General features: G+C 42.5%; 1 protein-coding gene across 10 annotated transcripts in view; it reads left to right on the forward strand.

Annotated features, from left to right (window-relative positions):
* LOC137521656 (myosin-binding protein C, fast-type-like) overlaps window positions 1-17,298 on the forward strand; it is a 193,251-nt gene that overhangs the window by 57,875 nt on the left and 118,078 nt on the right. For 3 of the 10 annotated variants that reach the window (XM_068241196.1, XM_068241201.1, XM_068241203.1), the window contains exons 2-4: window positions 1,931-1,976; window positions 2,994-3,066; window positions 14,581-14,757. The exons of 1 other annotated variant lie outside the window; for it this stretch is intronic. In XM_068241196.1, the coding sequence (XP_068097297.1) occupies window positions 3,018-3,066; window positions 14,581-14,757 (226 nt within the window). In that variant the 5' untranslated portion in view covers window positions 1,931-1,976; window positions 2,994-3,017. The remainder of the gene's footprint in view (window positions 1-1,930; window positions 1,977-2,993; window positions 3,067-14,580; window positions 14,758-17,298) is intronic. 6 more of the 10 variants (XM_068241200.1, XM_068241205.1, XM_068241199.1 and 3 more) reach the window with 5 other exon arrangements.

The following is a 17,298-nucleotide window of genomic DNA, read 5'->3' on the forward strand; positions in this document are numbered from 1 at the left end:
GCTTTAAAGGACACCTGAACTGAGAGGGGTATGGAGGCTGCCATATTTATTTCCTTATAAACAATACCAGTTGCCTGGTAGTCCTGGTGATCTTTCTGGCTGCAGTAGTGTCTGAATGACACACCTGATACAAGTATGTAGCTTGCAACTAAAGTCTGACTAGATTAAGTCAGACTTCAGTCAGAAACATCTGACCAGCATGCTTGTTCAGGCTCTATGGCTTAAAGTATTAGAGGCGACTGATCAGCAAGATAGACAGGCAATTGGTATTGTTTAAATGGAAATAAATATGGCAGCCTCCATATCCACTGTCCTTTGAAATAAACAGGTTATGCAATTTGTACAGACAGGGATTAGCTAGAAGGAATCTAGCGAAGGCTACAGAAGACCAAAGTAAAATCAATGTCCCTCACTAAAGGTGAAGAGTAAGAGTGGTTTTTAAGCTGGTTGTCCTTTCTATGATGCATTCTACATTCTTTATCTTTAAACATGTACTAAGCACTGTACCGTATACTACAGCTATATATATTCTAAGAGCACGTCTGCTTGTTCTTTCTAGGTATGTGTAAAGATCTTGGCTCATTGCTAATCACTAGAATAGCTTTTCACCTTACCATCAGTTCAGCTAGTTAGATCTATCCTGCCTTTCCCTGAAGTGTGAGGATCTATTAGCAAACCTATCATTCGTGATTTGCTTATTAAGAAAAACCTGGCAAGTTCACTGACCTGAACCCATTAGCATCCCATAACCTTGTTGTATCAATGTCTTGCCATGCGTTCTCTCGCCTAATCTTATCCTCATCTTACTTTTCAACTCCTAACATACAACAAAAACAAAAAGAAAACTAAAAATAGCCTATCTCTGAATAACCTCAAGACTGAGCTTACATTTTTCTCCTTATTTTTAAGAATTTACTTGCTTCAAGCTATATTATTATAATATAGATAAGGTGGCATTAGCTTAGAGAATTGCTGTGATGGATATACTACAGGGTGGGCCATTTATATGGATACACCGTAATAAAATGGGAATGGTTGGTGATATTAACTTCCTGTTTGTGGCACATTAGTATATGTGAGGGGGGAAACTTTTCAAGATGGGTGGTGACCATGGTGGCCATTTTGAAGTCGGCCATTTTGAATCCAACTTTTGTTTTTTCAATAGGAAGAGGGTCATGTGACACATCAAACTTATTAGGAATTTCACAAGAAAAACAATGGTGTGCTCTGCCTCTGGTGCTTTGAGTCCGGCAGGAGAAAAGCGCAATATAAATGTTCTGTGTCTTGTCTTTAACTGCACAGTTCATGATTACTGGGTAACCCCCCCCCCCTTGTAGGCACCTGTGTAGATGCCCATATTTAAATGCATGTGCAGTCATCTGGACAAACCCCAAAGCACACCCCTGATGAAAGATATATGGAGGCTATCATTATCTGAAAAAAACAACATCATCTTCCTACTTGTTCCATGTGGGCGATTTAGAACGTTTGATCCAGAGGAAAAATTATAGCAACAAAATCTAGCATCTCCAAAAAAAGTCAGCGATGGTAACCTTAATAATCATCTCATGACAGGTCCTCATTCAAAAACAAATGCACTTATAATATAAATATGCTAAATCAGTAATTAATAATCTATCTTATCCATTACTTATTTTAACTCCCTGAACAGATCTAAGAACTAACCCCACACCCAACCTGCCCACTGTTTTACTTTGCATCTCTTCTGCAATTGCATGTACACCAGGGTTATTCTGGGACTGCTTGTTTGTGCAACATCTTCCTCTGCATCTCAATACTTCTTACATCTTCCCATCACTCCCATCTTCATCCCATCCTGTGTGTAACAGCATTCATGACTTATCTGTTATCTGCGCTTCAGGTCTGAAGTTTGCTATCTGTAATCCATTCCTTTCCTGTCTATTCCCAGATCACTGATCATCAGACCTGATGTGCAGATAAGAGATCACAGATATGTGAGTAATTCTGTCACAAAAAGGCATGGGTAGCAGTGGAGTTTTTCTGGAAGAGGAAAGGGAACCTGTCAGGCCATAAGTAACAAGTTTGGATTTGCCCCTTAGCAGGCTGCCCATACTCTCACGAAAGTATGCTCTCCACCCCTAAAGGAGAATCCTAATTTGATTTATTTATTTCACTCGAAGGCTCCCCCTTCTAAGACATGCAGCCACCATGACATTGTGTGGCCCAAATAACATCTGCCCTGATCTGTGGCGTAGCTAGAGACTTTGGAGCCCCATAGCAAAATTTTAATGGGGCCATCATATCTAGGCACTCCTGAGCAATGCCACTTGCCCCTACCCTATGGATATGAGTTGACTGAACAATTTACATTTCCATGCATTGTACACTGTGTATAGCCCATGGGCACTGAGACAAAGCCAGACGGTGGAAAAACAAAGTGAATGCATCAAGTACCACCTAGGCCCCCTCCTCTCCAGGGCCCCATAACAGTTGCTATGACTGCTATGGCTATTGCTACGCCCCTGGCCCTGATACTGGAAGGATGGGGGCGAGCGAGAAGCCCAGTGCAACCTTGCTGCTGCACAGGCTGCTCCCTCTATAGTTATGCTTCGCTAGTGTGTTATGTTGAGCAATGCTCGGTCACTGCTGGGCTGTGGTGATCTAGCTCACCAAGAATAGATGTGTCGGAAAACATTACCTTACAAATCAGCCACATGACTTCGCTTTTACACTCTACATCCTTCCTAAAGTCAGCGGCAAAGGCAATCTGCAGAATCTTGTTTTCCATAATGTCACATTAGACCGTAACCCCCGCAATTACATACATGTAGGACAGGGAGGTGACAAGTAGATGAGAGCTGTGGGGAATATATAGCATTATGTTCCCTTTACTAATCTGCCTGTTCATGTGAGCGCCTGTCAGACCATTTTGCTTTCAGCTTGTTTTCATCTGGAAAGTGCTGATCTGTCTCTTGACAGCTTCGTTTACAATTTCTCTCCTTCATTGCCAGAGATCTGTTGGATTTAATGACAGTATGTCCTCGCCGGTTCCCTATCTAGTAACAGAGGCTCGGAAAGTTCAAGGTAGCGGAACATGCTGAGCGCACATAGGCTCGATGTGCAGCCGTGTAAACTGACACTGATTGGTCTTCTTGGTCTGGTTCCTGCATGCTGAAAATATTTGATTTGCCCTAGTGTCATGATACATTAACAGTCTTCTACTGATCACTACAGCAGCATGAACCGTGCAGTCGTAACAAATAATCATAAGTAACAGCAACAGTTATTAGACAGTCTATATAGGGGCTTGTGTGTAAGAGCTTCTGAGAAGCAGTTCTGGATTCATAACTGGGTACAAAGTAATCCCAAAGATCGCACACCAACATCCAGCAGAGGTGGAGGCTGCAAGACTAGGGATGCTCATTTGGATTTTGCAGAATTTTAATTACCACAATTCTGAAAAATCGTCATTTCCAATTGGAAAATGGATATCGGAATTCTGCAAAAATCCGATTTACTGCAACTCGGTAAAGTCCAGTTTCCTATACATGCGGTTGATGCAGCTACCTAGCCGTTTTGCATTGCGGCCAAACTGAAACCAATGCACAGCAATGAAGCATTTTTCATTGTGTGCTGGTTATACACACCGACGTCCAGCAGAGGTGGTGGGTGCAGTGCTGCAGATTCTCGCACGGCTGCATCCGCGTCCCGTCTCCTCCCATGGGTGGCTGCATCTGACACTAATGGGAGGGGAAATGATGCGTAGCCACATCGCATCCCTTCGGAACCCATTCACCACCAGTGGAAACAGTCCCTAATTTTAGCCCAATCACAGAAATTTTCTGCCAAACATTGGATCACCATGATAATTTTAGACCAATCATACGACTGATTTTCCGTTTATCCGATTCTCTGATTTCCATTTTCACCCTTTTTTGTATTTTTTTTTAGCATTTTCTGACGCATTAAGCAGTAAGACAGTTGGGTGAATATACCTCTAGGTTGGTTGGGGATAGGAGAGGTCATCTGCTGGGGGCCAAAAAAGGGAAGCAGGAAATTTGGGCGCATGAGGCAGGTGGACAAAAAGGGCGCCGCCATTCACTCCCATAATAAATATCGTTTAAATCGGCGCCCAACAGGAAAAAAGGGCGCCGGAGAAAAATAACGTTTTAAAAGCGGCGCCCGGAGACTTTTAATGTTTTATAACTGTTTCTCATGATTACACATTATTTAATGATTTATAATTTTTAAAACATTATTTTTAAACGAAAAACAGTACAATATTTTTTAAAACATTACTTTTAAACGAAAAACCGTACAATTTTTTTTTTTTTTTGCATTTTTAAACGAAAAACCGCACCATATTTTTTTTAAACGTTATTAATGCTTATCACAGGGGGGTCTTAGGTTTAGGCACCAACAGGGGGGTCTTAGGTTTAGGCACCAACAGGGGGGTCTTAGGGTTAGGCACCAACAGGGGGGTCTTAGGGTTAGGCACCAACAGGGGGGTCTTAGGGTTAGGCACCAACAGGGGGGTCTTAGGGTTAGGCACCAACAGGGGGGTCTTAGGTTTAGGCACCAACAGGGGGGTCTTAGGGTTAGGCACCAACAGGGGGGTCTTAGGGTTAGGCACCAACAGGGGGGTCTAGGGGTTAGGGATAGGTACAGGGAGGGTTCTGTGTGAGAGTAGGGTTAGGTATAGCTTTAGTAAAATTCCTATTAATGTTTTATAAAACGTTATTATAAATTTCAATTTTTAAACAGGGAAGATTAACGTTTTTAAAATTGCCGATTTTATACACATTATTTAATGATTTATAACTTTATAAAACATTATTTTTAAACGAAATATAACACAATTTTTTTTAAATGTTATTCATGATTATCTTTTAATACCCTGCGCCCTTTTTTCCCGGCGCCCTTTTTTAACGTACGCCTAAAAAAGAATGAATGAGGATATCAGGATAACATAATTGAACCCCAAATTTTGAATGAAATCAAAGCAACAGAATACTGGCACTAATTTCTTAATTTCTGTTTGATGCATCATGATGTATTTATGGAAGCCTTTTCTCAACCTAACAAAATTTTAATAAAGAAGGGTTTGCCAGATAAGAGACTTAAAGTAAACCCGGGGTGAGAGTGATATGAAGGCTGCCATATTTGTTTCCTTTTAAAGGATACCCCAACTGAAATATGACATAATGAGATAGACATGTGTATGTACAGTGCCTAGCACACAGATAACTATGCTGTGTTCCTTTTTTTCTTTCTCTGCCTGAAAGCGTTAAATATCAGGTATGTAAGTGGCTGACTCAGTCCTGACTCAGACAGGAAGTGACTACAGTGTGACCCTCACTGATAAGAAATTCCAACTATAAAACACTTTCCTAGCAGAAAATGGCTCCTGAGAGCAAGAAATAGGTAAAAAAGGGGAATTTCTTATCAGTGAGGGTCACACTGTAGTCACTTCCTGTCTGAGTCAGGACTGAGTCAGCCACTTACATACCTGATTTTTAACGCTTTCAGGCAGAGAAAGAAAAAAAGGAACACAGCATAGTTATTTGTGTGCTAGGCACTGTACATACACATGTCTATCTCATTATGTCACATTTCAGTTGGGGTATCCTTTAAACAATACCAGTTACCTGGCAGCCCTGCTGGTCTACTTGGCTGCAGCAGTGTCTGAATAACACCAAAAATAAGCATGTGGCTAATCATGTCAGATCTGACAATAATGTCAGAAACACATGGTCTGCTGCATGCTTGTTCAGGGTAGAGGACCAGCAGGACAGCCAGGCAACTGCTTAAAAGGAAATAAATATGGCAGCCTCCATATAACTCTCACCTCGTGTTCACTGTATCAACATACATTATTTGGATTCCCTCTGCATAAAATCCAACTGTCCCCTTTATGGAAAGACAGTCCCTAACCACTAAAATGTTGTTCTTAAATTAATGTCCAGCATCTAAAATCTTGCTTATTTTTAAATGCATACAGTATTCATTTGGTGTTGATTAATGCTGGTGTCTCTAAGTGCATGAGGATGTGTTTTGCTCAAACATTTATAGCAAATTGCATGGTTCTTGGTGGGACAAAAAGTTCTGAAAGTTGTCTGTATAGGTACAAAATAAAATTCACTCTTTGGGTGGTCCAAGATGGCTTCCATGAAGCACCAAGAATCTACAATCCTCCTGCAGCAACCTTTGTTCAAGGCAGGCTTTTATACACCACCTGTAAGGCCCCCCTTCCCTGTTAACTTTAAAACTTACTATTTGTATTTAGAACTAGGAAAATGTCACAGCACAGCATAAGAAATTATTATTATTACTAGTAAAAAAAAAACGCCCGTAAAAAAATGGGCGCTAGGTCACAGCCGCTACCCCCCGCACATCCGCGTCCCGCTTGCTCGTTCCCCACCACTGTCTGAAGTATATGCACACAGTGAGCTGCTTACTTGGCAGTTGGAAAAAGCTGTTATTTCCCACAATGCAATGAGAACCTCGGTGAACTACACACAGCAAACTGTGAGATCTGGCCTTGTGTCCTAACTGCCCTGGCTGCGCACCTGCTCAGTACAAATAAGCCAGGGACACACAACCATTCAGTTGATGACGCAGGGACACTTGCACTTTATTGTAAAGTATAATTGATTTATAAAGCGCTAACATTTTCCATGGCGCTGTACAAAGCAAGATACAAACATGTGGTACAAAAAATTACAGACAATGATATACACCAGTGTACAAAATATAGAGTGTGTACAAAATACAGAATTAGTACAATGAGTACATAATCGGTAATAACAGTGACATAATTAGTATGAAAAAATGTGTAACAAAATCCAAAACACAAAAGGGTGAGAGAGCCCTGCCCTTGCGAGCTTACAATCTAAAGGAATGGGGGGCAAGGAGCGGGGGTAGTATACAATATTCAACCCTAGAGACAGTGTGTTGTAGGTTATCTGGTAGAAAGTACAACTTGGCCAGAGGTCAGAAGGTGAACTGGCCTAAGGTAGAGCGTATGCTTGATGGAAAAAGTGAGTTTTCAGGGCACGCTTAAAGATATCAAAGGTTGGGAAGTGACAGATGTGTTGTGGCAAGTGGCAACTGGAAAAGGATTTTAGAGGAGGGGTGAAGCACGTGTGAAATCTTGTATATGTGAATGTAAGGAGGTGATTCTAAAGGAGGACAATAGAATGTAATGTGCAGATCTGAGATCGTGAATGGGTTGGTATCTTGAAACTAGTGAGGAGATGTACACAGGAGAGAGATTGTGGAGAGCTTTTGTAAGTTATAGTTAAGAGTTTGAACTGGATAAGAAAGAATGAACTTTGAAGCGAAACTGTACGGGTCTACAGCTATTCATATTTTGTATGTTTGCAATTTTTCTTGTTTTTTAAAATTGTAAAATATGCTGCAGTTTCCAGCAGGAAAGCCCCTGTGCTTATTACCCTACGGCAGAGTGTGTCAATAGGGTAATATGCGTAGTGCTCCTCCCCTCCACTGAGTGACGCACTCCCTGCCAGACAGGAAGTATGTCAAAGAAGTGTTATCGATCTGTGCCTGCAACTGGACATTTACACTTACTGCAGTAGGCATGGATTATGTGGCAACGCACTACAGAGCTTGTGGCAGCCTTGGGGCAAATTCACTACTTCTAGGGAGAGAGTACCGCGATGCGACTCAGTAAGGGCCCATTCACGCTTAATTAGCGCAGTTAAATCCCTGCACACTCTCGCGATTCAGAGTGATCGCGATCATCGCTTTTATAAGCACCATATCGCAATCGCTCCTGAAGCATTGCAAAATGCTGCAGGGAACACGTTTTGCGATTGACGCTAATCGCGAAACATCCGCAATCGGTGGCAATCGCAGCAGTGAGATCACTGCCATAAGGTTAATGCTTTTGGTTATAAGTGGGAATCACCCGCTAATCTCCCAAGTGAGAACAGGCCCTTAGTTCATATGTTCCATCCTGATTTTGCTCGACCTCTCAGCGGCTTTTGACACAGTCGATCATGAAAGCTTGCTCAACAGGCTACAAGAGTGCTGTGGCATAGATGACATTATTCTCCGGTGGTTCCACTCCTTCCTGGCTGGCAGAACACAAAGGGTAGCCTTAGGGCCCTTTCTCTCCAACCTTGTCCCACTAAAATACGGTGTACCTCAGGGCGCAACATTATCCCCTTTACTTTTCACCATATACATGCTGCCACTTGGAGAAATCATACAAAAATATGGCCTGACATACCATTGCTATGCTGATGACACCCAGCTATATTTGTCATTCAAACCTGGCGTCACAGACCCTACTCCACAAATAAACGCATGCTTAGCTGAGCTTCATGAGTGGATAAATAATAATTGGCTAAAACTTAATGCTGACAAAACTGAGGTTCTTGTTATCGAGGGCCAGGGCTCAACAGCAAAGCAGCCCCAGTCTCAACCAACACCGCTAAGGATAGGGAGCTCAGACCTGAACAACTCAGAATGTGTGCGCAGCCTGGGAGTACTGATTGATGGGAAATTAAGCTTCAGGAATCAAATCTCAGCTGTTGTGAAACATTCCTTCTTTCATCTAAGGAATATTGCAAGGATTAAACACCTAATTCCTTCAGAGGATCTTCCAACCCTAGTTCATGCCTTCGTCACACCAAGGTTAGACTACTGCAACGTCCTCTACACAGGCCTGCATAAGAAAGACTTACGCCGCCTGCAATTGGTATAGAATGCCGCCGCAAGGCTGTTAACGAGCCAACCCCGCCATTGCCACATAACACCAACCCTGAGCTCACTCCACTGGCTACCGATAAAATGGAGAATTCTGTTTAAGATTGGCTTACTGACATTCAAATCCTTGCACAATCTGGGCCCTGGATACCTGAAGGACTTGTTGCAACTGCATCACACCCCCCACAATCTTAGATCAAAAGGACGTAACACCTTGGTCACCCCCAGAGTCCACCTCAAAACCTTTGGAGACAGAGCCTTTTGTCATGCTGCCCCTACACTTTGGAACTCCCTGCCACACCCAATCAGGACAGCTCCATCCCTGGAAGCATTTAAGTTTAAACTGAAAACCTACCTTTTCAGTCTGGCATTCATGAACATCTGACTATCTCCTCTGTAACACAACCCAGCCTGCAACCCTGTATTAATCTGAGACACAACTATGCGCTTTGAGTCCTATGGGAGAAAAGCGCTTTACAAATGTTATTGTATTGTATTGTATTGTAGTGTGAAAGTAGCCTAAATGAAAATGACATGAATCAGTCCTGCATGACTGGTCTACAATGTTAGGTAATCTGATCTCACAGTAAGCTAGTAAACCATCACAAGTTCCAGTTTGGATCATCTTATCTGAAGTTTCACATACTTGCTAAAACTTTTCATTGGCAGTATTTTATATTATTTGATTAAAAATGAGTACGAGTGTTTTTCAAAAGTCCAGAGCTTCACACAGAAAGAAAAGACTCAAGATCATTTTATTTTTAAAGTTTTGACACTGTCTGATGCTCTGCATTGTAGTTACAGGGCACCTCTTTTGAGTTTAGGACAGCAAGATTTGTGCTTATGATCATATGAAGTTATAGCGTTTCCTGGTTCTGTTTAGGAACTCACTGATTGTTCTTATTAATCTGTATGGAAGCTTCTTGATCAGCTGATAATCTATGTATATCTATAAATCGTGTGTGTGTGTATGTGTGTCTGTGTGTGTGTGTGTGTGTATGTGTGTATGTGTGTCTGTGTGTGTGTGTGTGTGTGTGTGTGTGTGTGTGTGTGTGTCTGTGTGTGTGTGTGTGTCTGTGTGTGTTTGTGTGTGTCTGTTTGTGTATGTCTGTGTGTGTGTGTGTGTGCCACCATCACTTGAAATCACCTTGACTGATTTCCAGGAAACTTGGTATACAGATCCCTTACTACCTGGGAAGATATCTTCTGGGGGTCTCACGTCTCCTCCCCTCCACCCTGCACATCTAGGTGGAACCACAAACAGCCAATCAGATTTCACCCATTCACGTCAATGGGAAAATTTTAAAGGCTGCCATTCTCACAATAATAATGCACCCAAATTTGGCACAGTTGGTCACTTGGTGACCGAGGTTAAAAATTCAGGGTGGGCAGAGCATAAAACAGCCAATCAAATTTCAGCCATTCATTTTAATTAGGAAAATGTAAACTGCAGCCATTTCTTAGGCTGTTAATCGTGGGGTCCTGAAAGTTGGCACAGTTGGTCACTGGGTGACTGGGATTATTATTCAGGAAAGTGAGTGGAGCCTTCAAAAGCCCATCAAAATTCACATATTGATTTTCAAGGGGAATATCTACAGTACATTGCTGCCATTCTTACAATGTTAATGGCAAACCTGCTACAGTTGGTCAATCATTGGGTGACGGGGGTTAAAATTCAGAAAAGGGGCAGAGCCACAAGCAGCCAATCAGATTTGTTTGCTATATTTAAAAGGGAAAATTTAAACTCCTTCCATTCTCACATTATTTACGCCAAGGACACCAAAGCTCACTAACTTGGTCATTGAGTGACTGCATGTCAAGGTTAGAAAAAGTGGCCAGACCCAAACACAACCAAATACATACCCGAACAACGCCCGGTCTTCAACTAGTAAGTTATATAAATCACTGTCATTTTGTGATTCAGGCTGCAATGTCCTCATATACAGTAGTTCAGTCTGTGCCTGTCCCCTTTTAGTTTTGGCAGTAGGATGATACAAACCAGGCAAGTAGCAGCCATAGCAGTAAAGTCTGCTACTGATGCAATTCAGCTTCTTTAGGTCATGTGATCAAATTCTAAAGACACTATTTTTAGCTACTGAAGTGTTTCACTGCAAAAAGAAAAAAAAAATATAAAAAAAAGTGTAGTGAGATTTCTTGGGAGAGTGCTACAGCAGTGAAGCTCTTTTTCTTTATGCACAGTGTGCAGGAGGGAACACAATTGTTTTCCTCCGCTATGCATAGTGATTTTTGGTCTAATTGTTGTATGATTGGAAAGTCCCGTTCAAATGCATTGCATCACAACTGCACGGAAAATGCAGCAGGCAGTGCGTTGCAAACTACAAAGAATTGCATCACTTTACAATTCAAGTAGTGGAAATAGAGAACAGAGATTTGCCCGAAAAGCAAATGTGCTTGCGATTGGCAAACTCCATGTGCTCTGGAATTTGTGGGTGGCTGTTGTAAGCTCTGTGTCTGGCCAGGAGTGGGCGGTAGAGACTGGGTTGTTGTTGTTTTTTTTTCTTTGTGCGCAAAACTTTGCGTGCAAGTTTTTCACTCAAAGCGGTGCTAACCTACTTAGTGCAATGCTTAACACGCCCAAAAGTCTTTAGGTGTGCTAACTAGGTTAGCACCGCTTTGTGAATCAAGCCCGTAGAGTGTTGTACCGTGTTAGCCATCAGTAAATGCAAGAAGTTTTGAATCAAGATGATACAATTTTATTGGCTAACTTAGAGGTAAATAAAAACTAAGCTTTCGCCTAATAAGCCTTCTTCAGACTGTAACAGGAACAGGATACAGAAGCAAAGTCTGAAGAAGGCTTATTAGCCAAAAGCTTACTTTTTATTAACCTCTAAGTTAGCCAATAAGTGGTATCATCCTGATTCAAAACTTCTGGATAGAAAGTAAATACTCCGAATTTAACTGACGATTTTGACTGTGTAAAAGGTCATGCCATCATCAAAGGTGTGACTCTGCTACAAAAAAAATTATGGATTATCCCATGGTTCATTATTCCTCACCCACACTGCCTTGACTCCTATCAATCACAAGACATAGCTTGCTATAAACAACCAGAGAAGCACACTGACACTCTCTGGCTGCACTGTGAAATAGCACTAACCCAACATAGAGGATCAGTTATCCCAGTCTGTGAAGGTATTCAGTGTGAGGTCACGTAGCAGAGGAAAACACCAGCTAAAAGATTCCTCTTCTAGGTACATCATAAACATGTGCTACTGTTTGGATTTGTTATGCTAATCTAGCACTATTTTTGAATGCTTTCATTTGCATCACTTTACAATGCCCCTTTTAAATTGTATTGCTCTATATTTAATAGCCCTGTTTACATCATTACAGGAATTCTGAGGTGAACAAAATAAATGTAGCTTTACTTACCTGGGGCTTCTTCCAGCACATAGAAGTAATTTGTGTCCCTTAACGCAGCTCCATTCCTGTACGGTGTCCCGCTGGCAGCCTCTTCAGGTAAGCGTCTTCTGCGCATGTGCAGTATACTTCGGGTGACGTGGGCGCATTCTTGCGCAGGGCGGGACCACGCCTGCGCAGAAGACTCCAACCCATCAGTGGTCGGCGATCTTTCAGAAGCTGCCAGCGCAACCCAGGTTAAGACCGGAGCTTTGGCGAGGGACAAAATGAAAATACTTTAAGGCAGTGGTTCTCAACCTTTTCAGCACATGTACCCCTTTGTGGGTCATCCCTAAGCAAATGTACCCCCCTACCGAATAAGGTGGCGGAAAAAGTGGATGTGCCCATGACATAATGTGGGTGGAGCCAAATACACGCGAAATACAGATAGTCCATGGTTAACAAATGAGATAGGCAGGGACTGTGTCCATACTAAATTTTAAAAAAAGTTAATGCGAAATCTGCTGTTGCATATTTGTAGCAATTTTGGTAAAATCTGGTATCAGAGGTGACAGCTGACAGTGTATATCTGCAGAGGTGTATATCTGCGCTGGGCAGGAGAGACAGTACGATTGCCTTGCACTAGTCCCGCATTATAACAGCACACACAATGAAAATCTATGGGCCTCAGGCTCAGCAAGGAAAAAGAAAGAACAGTTTTTTCCACCACCACCACCAGCCTACCTATCCACTTCACTACTAACACCGCTTCTTCTCCTAATAATAGCTTTTATAAAAGCTTTTAGGATTAGTATTTTTGACAGTGATACACAGTGAGAGCTCCCTCTCACACGTCCAGCCACATGCAGCAACAGTCTGCAAATGGCGAAAGAGCCTCTGCCTCCTCCTTTGCCTTCCCCTCCGCTTCCCTTGGCCTGCTCCTCTATTCCTGGCTACAGGAAAATGCTCAACCATCCCCACCCCCACTCAGAAAAACTATATTGCCCATGTATTGCATACATACAATACATACATACTGTATATGTGCTGCAGCACAGTTTAGAATCAGGGGCGTAACTAGAAATCACTGGGCACCCCTGCAAAAATGTGGATGGGGCCCTCCCATAGCTGCCAAATAATTGTAATGGGGGCAGCGTTTCACTATAAAATAATTGTAAAGTGGGCAGCAAGAAAATAAACAAATTGTGGGCAGAATTTCAGCAGAAAATAAACTCAATGTGGGCAGCATTTCAGGAGAAAAAAAACACTATGTGGGCAGCATTTTAGCAGAACATAATCGCAATGTGGGCAGCGTTTCAGCAGAAAATAATCGCAATGTGGGCAGCTTTTCACCAGAAAATAATCGCAACGTGGGCAGCTTTTCACCAGAAAATAATCCCAATGTGGGCAGCTTTTCAGCAGAAAACAATCGTACAGTGGGCAGCTTAACACCAGAAAATAAACACAATGGGTGTGCTAAACAGTTAGCACGTGAAATGCCGTTCGCGAACTTTTACGCACGCAATTAATCACGGCAAATTGCACTCGCAAAAGTCTGCGATCGCGTGAATTGCGGCACTTTACACGCGCAAAAGTTCGCGAACGGCACTTCACGTGCTAAACAGTTAGCACCGCTTTGTGAATCAAGCCCAATGGGTGCAGCATTTCAGCAGAAAATAAATGCAATCTGGGCAGCATTTCACCTGCACAAAAAAAAAATTTACTCACCTGGCAGAAGTCTCCTCACCCGGCCGGCCTCTGGTGTGCAGCTCCCCGGACAATCCTCCTGCTCAAATCCCCGCACTGAATGGAATAGCAGGGCTATGGGAAGATTGCGCCCGAAGCCCTGTACTGGAGACACAAATAGTCTCCAGTACAGGGCTTCGGACGCCATCTTCCCGTAGCCCTGCTCTGCCTGCCGGAAGACTATGCAGGCCGGAGCGGGGCTGCGGGCTGGGGGGAATGAACTGGCAGGGCGTCTATTAGACGCCGCGGCCAGTTCAACACCTGGGAGGGCACCACAATTAAGCGGCACCTGCAGCGCACATTATGCTCCATGCTGCAGTGGTTCTCCGCCATTTTGTCCGTGGCCCCTGGGGGACCCCCTGACAGGTACTGCTATACCCCCAGGGGTACGCGGAGCCCAGGTTGAGAACCACTGCTTTAAGGGGTACAGAGTGATGCAATAACTGTCTTGGACCCTTAGCAGGATATCAAGCTTAGCCTAGGCAATGTCCTCTCTTGTAGTGTCCATAACACTGGCCCTTTCACACCATCCAGTCAATTCCTATTTGGAAATCTGCTGACCAGATATGATTGGTCTTTATAAAGGACATTTGGCAACCCAAGAATACAAATAAACTTCTAAGCATGTATGCTGGTAATATGTACTTTTAATAACACCTGTCTTAATCAAGGCTTCCCTTTAACGTAGGACCTGTTAAAAATTACTACATGTATTTTTTTTCCTGGAAGGGTCATGTTTTTTGCTCTTCCTCTGTTTAGCAGTTAAAAAGGGAGTTGGCCCTGTGAAGAAGGCAGAAAAGCCACCTGCCCCAGAACCGGAAATGCCTGCTCCACCTCCTGCCGAAGCTTCACCAACTCCAGAAGAACGTACAACTCCAGCTCCAGAAGAACGTGCATCACCAACTCCAGAAGATGCCTCACAGGAGGAGCAGAAAGGTAAGGAAGATGACATTAATCCTTCTGTAGCCACATAAGCAGCCAAGAGTGAAATAAGCCCCCAAACTAAACCTGGTGGACATTTTCAAATTTTTTGGAAACAAGCAAGTGGATTCTCCGGCGAAGTTTGTGTGATATTTTTTTCCCAAGTGTTTTGTAAATGCACGGTTGTTTGTATTGTTTTGTGTATTTCGTTATAAAGAATGTGTGTGAGTACCTGAATGTGCTGTTGTACTGTCACTTTACTGTACTGTCCTTTTTATGTGACCTGTTAATAAATTTGTTTCCACTTCAAAATGTATCGGTGTTCGCTGTATAGTTTTTGCAGTCTTTTTTATACGTTGTCTGACCTGTTTGTTCCATGACTGTTCTGTATCATTGGAATATGTCTGTTTGTATGTACGGCTTTGTGTGCAAAATCAGGAAATAAGAAAATATTTCCAACAGATGAATACGTTTAACTATACACACATAACTTAGGGATTTGACACTCACTGATCAGGCCAAAATTCAACTTAAGGCAACAATTAAGGGTGTCTACTGCATGAAGGTCACAAGTGTGAACAAGAGAGGATAGCATATCATTAAGCAGTTGTTCGTAGTGATTCAGCTGAATAGGAAGTTGCTTAAAGTGGACCTCCGCTGTAGATCCCAAAGAAAAAAAGAGCCACAAGGACAATTGCTGTACTTTTTTTTACTATACCTTTTCCCCCTCTCTTTTTTACCCAATGCAACAATGGCTGTCTACTTCTTTAAGCAGCAGGGAGGCACTGTGGCAGCTCTAGAATGCAACATACTATCTGAGATAGACTGGCTCAGTGGCACAGGTAGAAGCAAAGTACTCGCTCAGGCCACACTATGAGGCTCCTCCCACCCACAGATGACACAATCTCTTTGCAAAGGCAGAAAACTGCCATGGCTGTTTTTCAGAAAGGATGTGTGGCTAACCAACAAAACCTGGAATTTGGTCAGTTTTAGACATTTTTTTTCCTGCTACTTTGTCATAACCTTTCCTGCCTGTGCTGATAGTATAAATGTTATTTTTATACTAGAGGTCCAGTTTAACCACTTGATGACCACAGTGGTAAACCCCCTAAAGACCAGGCTAATTATTGCTAAAATGGCCACTGCAGCTTTAAGGCCAAGCTGCAGGGCTGCACAACACAGCACACGAGTGAATTTCCCCACCAACAGAGCTCTCTGTTGGTGGGGTCTGATCACCCCCAGTTGTTGTTTTTTTAAATCAATATTTATGTCCGTTTTTTTTTATATTTTTTACTATTTCTTTAATTGATTTTTTTAGAAAACCCCTCCCTCCCCCCAGCCAGCCAATCAGGTGATCAGCTGTCATAAGATTCAGCCTATAAGAGCCGATTGCTCTCTTGTCCCCCAGGGGGACAGCCGTGTCACATGGCTGTCCCCAGTACGGCGCTGCTGCTGATCGCAACGCTGTACTACATGTAAAGATGGTGGTTTCGCCGTCTAACAGTCTCCCGAGGGCAATTCCCCCCCGAGCAGGAGATGCGCGCGCAGCCTACGCGCGATCTCCTGCAAAGTGCAGTCCAAGGACTTGACGCCAATTGGGGTTAGGCGGTCCTGGGGTTGCCGCCGCGGTCACGTCCATTGGCGTGAGGTGGTCTTAAAGTAGTTAAGAACCAAACATTACACCACTGTGTGTGGTCAGTTTCCAGTGTTTCTCAACATTTGGTTCCCAACGAAAAAAATAAACAGTACAATTAAGTTTTTTCTGTACCCCCCCCCCCCCTAGAAAAAAATAAAAATAAAATCATAATCTCAGCAGAATCAGAATTCACAAAACTTTTATTTGGGAGTGCCCACAGTCCGCTGATTGCTTTTTTTTTTTTTTTTTTTTTTTTTTTTTTTAAATCTTGCCACTTTTTTTTTAATTAAGTGGCAAACAGATTTAGGAGATTTATTACTGGCCAGTGGCCAACACCAAGGAACAGGTAAAATGCTATGCTTAGAAAAGTGATAAGATTCAGAGGAGAATCCAGAAATAGAGCTCTGATTTGCTTTGTTTGCAAAGGAAGAAAAAGGATCAAACAAAAAGAGCATCCAACGACTATAAAAACTTGGTAATTCTCAGCGGTGTTGATCCAGGGATTTTATCTGACTTCCGCCAGTTGGAAAGGATTTTTTTCCCTTTTAAGGCAATTGGCACAAGCCATGTAAGGGTTTTTCACTTTCCTCTGAATCAACTGAGATATGTGAGGGTGCAGTGATTTTTTTTCTGGTTGAACTTGATGAATGGATATCTTTTTTCAACCAAACTATGTTATTATGTTAGAATAGAGATTGTTCATAAAGTAATCCGAGAGTCATCATTTCAATATGTAATGAAATATAATTTTAAAAGGATCAGCGTTTTATATTTGGTTTATTATTTATGTAAAGTTGTGTTTTGTCAATGTTAGTTTAATACAGAGAGTAGCTGACAAAGCACAGCAATGGCTTAGAAGCAGATCAGCATTACACCAAATGGACTGAGTTCTGTAATTGTAACTAGATGAGTCATTTATA

The sequence above is a fragment of the Hyperolius riggenbachi genome, chromosome 6, assembly GCF_040937935.1.
Source record: "Hyperolius riggenbachi isolate aHypRig1 chromosome 6, aHypRig1.pri, whole genome shotgun sequence".
NCBI lineage: Eukaryota > Metazoa > Chordata > Amphibia > Anura > Hyperoliidae > Hyperolius > Hyperolius riggenbachi.